The 5000-nt window shown below is 43.7% G+C and overlaps 1 protein-coding gene across 1 annotated transcript in view; it reads left to right on the top strand.

Moving 5' to 3' along the window:
• The first annotated feature begins 2398 nt into the window (after positions 1 to 2398).
• ncf1 (neutrophil cytosolic factor 1) overlaps positions 2399 to 5000 on the top strand; it is an 18106-nt gene continuing 15504 nt past the window's right edge. Inside the window, exons 1-3 of the mRNA XM_078244971.1 lie at positions 2399 to 2637; positions 3478 to 3558; positions 3664 to 3739. Of these exons, the coding sequence (XP_078101097.1) occupies positions 2563 to 2637; positions 3478 to 3558; positions 3664 to 3739 (232 nt within the window). The 5' untranslated portion in view covers positions 2399 to 2562. The remainder of the gene's footprint in view (positions 2638 to 3477; positions 3559 to 3663; positions 3740 to 5000) is intronic.

The raw sequence follows: 5000 nt of genomic DNA, 5'->3' as shown, positions 1-5000 counted from the left end.
GGATTGCCGCAGTGCACTGTGCTCAAAGTTCATATAATTACAACTTTTTAACCTCGTTGCTGCTGACTTTTCCTAGACGCAACGATGACGTATACGTGCGCTGCGCTTTGCCTGTCTGCTCTGCGCCCTACATCGCGGTTTCGCCGCGGATCATGTGTGGCGGTCGCGGCGGCGGAATAACGTTACGTTACAACGTTAGCCGTTACAAGGACACAGGATACATTTAACCCAGTTATTATGACCGATGAAAACACAATTGAACACCAGTAACTCCTTGTAACTGCATAATGGTTGCTTTACAGAATGACACAGCTGTACATCGTTATGTCTAAATGTATTAAAATGGCAGAGGGAAACGTTAGCAGTTAACAAGCTTAGCTAGAATGCTACACTCGGCTAATTCTGGCCTCAACCAATCATCCCGAAACACTTACAAAACATGCATTAAACTAAGTTATAACCTTTGAAAACACAATTTAACACCAGTACCTTCTTCTAGCTGCTTACGGAACCCAGATACCACAGCTTTACATCGTTATATTTATCACATTTATGAGAGGCGGAGAGGAAAACTCCCGACCGTTGGTTGCCGTTAGTACTGACATTGACGTTAGCTCAAAATGCTACACTAAGCTAACAATGACCTCTCATATTAGTCACTAAAACAACTCTTATGGACACGTTTCTCACAGACAAGTTTCACAACACATTTCGCCAACATTTCACACGACTATGAGTAATAAACAAGTCATTATTTGGGGTATATTTGCATACCTGTAGAGCAATGAAGAAAAGAACACGGTGAAACACTGTCAACTGTCAACTGCTACGCAGATTTATTCAGGCACGCGCAGCGTGGCAACGGCCAGGCTCGAGGCTTTTTAAACGTCCCTCGATGCCATGGTGATTGCGCCACCTGCTGTTCGGATAATGTGTAAAAGTAAAAGTACTGATTATTTACATGGAGTCTGGTGGGTTTGGTGATTACTTTACTTTTCTCACTGGACTATCTGTTGGAGATAGAGCTTTTAGTTAAAGAGTAAGATCCTTTTAGTTTAACATGAGACACCCCCGAAATCACCATCACCAAACCCACCAGACTCCATGTAAATAATCAGGACTTTTATCATCGTGAAACACACTTCATTCAAAGTGGACAGAAACTAAATAAAACTATCAAAAGCCGTCTTGGTTCATCTTTCCACTGTTCCAACAATCACCACTCTGGTTTGGTTGAAATAAACCCTTAATTCACTCATTTATATGTGGAGATATGCTGGCTCTATACACGCTAAAAGTCCTGATTATTTACATGGAGTCTGGTGGAGATATGCTGGCTCTATACACGCTAAAAGTCCTGATTATTTACATGGAGTCTGGTGGAGATATGCTGGCTCTATACACGCTAAAAGTCCTGATTATTTACATGGAGTCTGGTGGAGATATGCTGGCTCTATACACGCTAAAAGTCCTGATTATTTACATGGAGTCTGGTAGGTGTGTGTGTGTGTGTGTGTGTGTGTGTGTGTGTGTGTGTGTGTGTGTGTGTGTGTGTACATGTTGTCCCTCAGTGGACGAAGTTGACCTGTGTGGGATTGTCTGTTTCTTTTTGACTCTGTCGTTGTTCCTCTTTGCACTAACGTTTTGGAAATTACACGTTGACCTCAAAGGCCACACGAGTGACACACAGCAGGGCTGCTACAGGAATCCAACATGTTTGGGGAGTGTGATCACCACGGTGATTCCCCTGATCTGGACGCTTGAAGAAACTTCCAGAAGTCCAAAAGCTATCACAACAATGTCCTATATATATATATATATATATATATATATATATATATATATATATATATATATATATATATACTCAAAGGTATTCAGTTCATGTTGTAGTTTTTTCAAGGTGGGGCCACATGTAGCCGATATTTAAACATTATGAAAGCAAATGTTTAAATATTGCCTTGTTTCTTTTTCTCTGTGAAGATTTATGACATGGAAGTATAAAGAGGAACTGACTCTCTCTCTCACACACACACACACACACACACACACACACACACACACACACACACACACACACACACACACACACACACACACACACACACACACACACACACACACACACACACACACACACACACACACACACACAGAGACACACAGAGACACACACACAGACACAGACACACACACGCACACACACACACACACACACACACAGAGACACACACACACACACACACACACACACAGACACACACACAGACACAGACACACACACGCACACGCACACACACAGACACACACAGACACACACACACACAGACACACACACACACACACACACACAAAAATACACACACACAGACACACACACCGAGAGAGAGAAAGGGAGAGAGAGCCACACCCCTCCTAGTATTTAAGCCTGCAGGGAGTACTCTGAGACCAGTGTATGTCAGAGAGAGAGTATTTAAGCCTGCAGGGAGTACTCTGAGACCAGTGTATGTCAGAGAGAGAGTATTTAAGCCTGCAGGGAGTACTCTGAGACCAGTGTATGTCATGGAGAGGACGACCTACGTCAGACTGGTGGAGCTGCTGGGCTTCGAGAAGCGATCCTTCCCGAGTCAGCACTACGTAAGTCTTCGAAAACTTTCACTGTGCTCGTTCTGCTTCAGTCATCTGCTAATCTACACCCAGTGGTAGCTGCCGGGGTGTTTACATGTAATCTACAGATCCAAAGTACTAATACCTCACTGTAAAGATACTCTGTTAGCGTCAAAGTCCTGCAGTGAGAATGTAGATAAAGTATTCTCCCATTGTAGTGAGTGTGAAGGATCTAACCAGCTGTGTTTAATGGTCTCATCATCACAGCTGGAAAACTACATGTGTTCTGATCTTAATGTGTAAAGTAACTAGTAACTAAAGTAACTAGTAACTAAAGTAACTAGTAACTAAAGCTGTAACAGATGAATGTACTCAAGTAAAGTACAAATACCTCAACATCTGGACTGTGTGTCTCTGTGTGTGTGTGTGTGTGTGTGTGTCTGTGTGTCTGTGTGTGTGTGTCTTTGTCTGTGTGTGTCTCTGTGTGTGTGTGTGTGTGTGTGTGTGTGTGTGTGTGTGTGTGTCTGTGTGTCTGTGTGTGTGTCTGTGTGTGTGTGTGTGTGTGTGTGTGTGTGTCTGTCTGTGTGTGTGTGTGCGTGTGTGTGTGTGTCTGTGTGTGTGTCTGTGTGTCTTTGTCTGTGTGTGTGTGTGTGTGTGTGTGTGTGTGTGTGTGTGTGTATGTGTGTATCTGTCTGTGTGTGTGTGTGTGTGTGTGTGTGTGTGTGTGTGTGTGTGTGTGTGTGTGTGTGTGTGTGTGTGTGTGTGTGTGTGTGTGTGTGTGTGTGTGTGTGTGTGTGTGTGTGTGTGTGTGTCTGTGTGTCTTTGTCTGTGTGTGTGTGTGTGTGTGTGTGTGTGTGTGTGTGTGTGCAGGTGTACCTGCTGATGGTGAAATGGAGCGACCAATCAGAGAAGATCATCTACAGGACGTATCCTGAGATCTACACCTTCCACGTGAGATCCTACAAAATAAAAGCTTGAGCAATAAAATGAAAATACAGCTTTTGAATCAGAAATATTATAATAATATATATTTATTTTCGTTTGTTTTTGTTGCAGAAATCTCTGAAGGAGATGTTTCCCATCGAGTCTGGTCAAATAGAAAAGAAGGACAGAATAATCCCGCATTTACCAGGTAAAAACCACTCGTGTTACTCACTTTATTTGGGTTTTTTTTGTAGAATATTGTGTTTCAGGGAAGCAGGGTAACGATTTCTGGGTTCAGAAGCGTTTATAAAATGCAACAAAAAAGATTACGTTGAAAGTGTGACAAGCAGCACAAAAGAAATCAGAAAAAGGGACAAATACCCGAAAAAATAGAAGATTACAAATATGATGTTGTTTTGCCAAATGAAAAAAACATCGTGAAAATCAACCAATGAGCAACAACGTCAAAAGATGCAACAAATATGTCCCTAACTGTCAGGACACACACACACACACACACACACACACACACACACACACACACACACACACACAGAGACACACACACACACACACACACACACACACACACACACACACACACACACACACAGACAGACACACACACACACACACACACACACACACACACACACACACACACACACACACACACACACACACACACACACACACACACACACACACAGACACACACACACACACACAGACACACACACACAGACACACACACACACACACACACACACACACACATACACACACATAGAGACAGACACACACGCGCACACAGACACACACACACACACACACACACACACACACAGACACACACAGACACACACACACACACACACACACACACACACACACAGACACACACAGACAGACACACACATACAGACACACACACACAGACACACACACACACACACACACACACACAGACAGACACACACACACAGACAGACACACACGCACAGACACACACACACACACACACACACACAGAGACACACACACACACAGACAGACAGACACACACAGACGCAGAGGCAGAGAGACACAGACAGACACACACACACACACACACACACACAGACACACACACACACACACACACACACACACACACACACACACACACACACACACACAGAGAGAGACACACACACACACACAAAGACAGACACACACACACACACACACACACACACACACACACACACACACAGAGAAGAGCTGTTTAGGCATCACCTATTTCAAGATGGCTTACGTGTCGACACGCTGCTGTGCATTTTCAGGAAGCACCTGTCCTTATTAAACACACTTCTCCTTTTCATTTCTATTTGTGAGGAAACTGAGGAAAGCTGTAACCGTTGCTGAAATCACTGATGTCAACATTTGGGGTTTTCCGGCAGCTGAGAGCAGCAAGCGAGACGGGACTA

Source organism: Sander vitreus, unplaced genomic scaffold, assembly GCF_031162955.1.
Source record: "Sander vitreus isolate 19-12246 unplaced genomic scaffold, sanVit1 ctg347_0, whole genome shotgun sequence".
Lineage (NCBI taxonomy): Eukaryota > Metazoa > Chordata > Actinopteri > Perciformes > Percidae > Sander > Sander vitreus.
The sequence above is the reverse complement of the archived record's forward strand: the minus strand, read 5'-3'. Positions and strand labels throughout refer to the sequence as shown.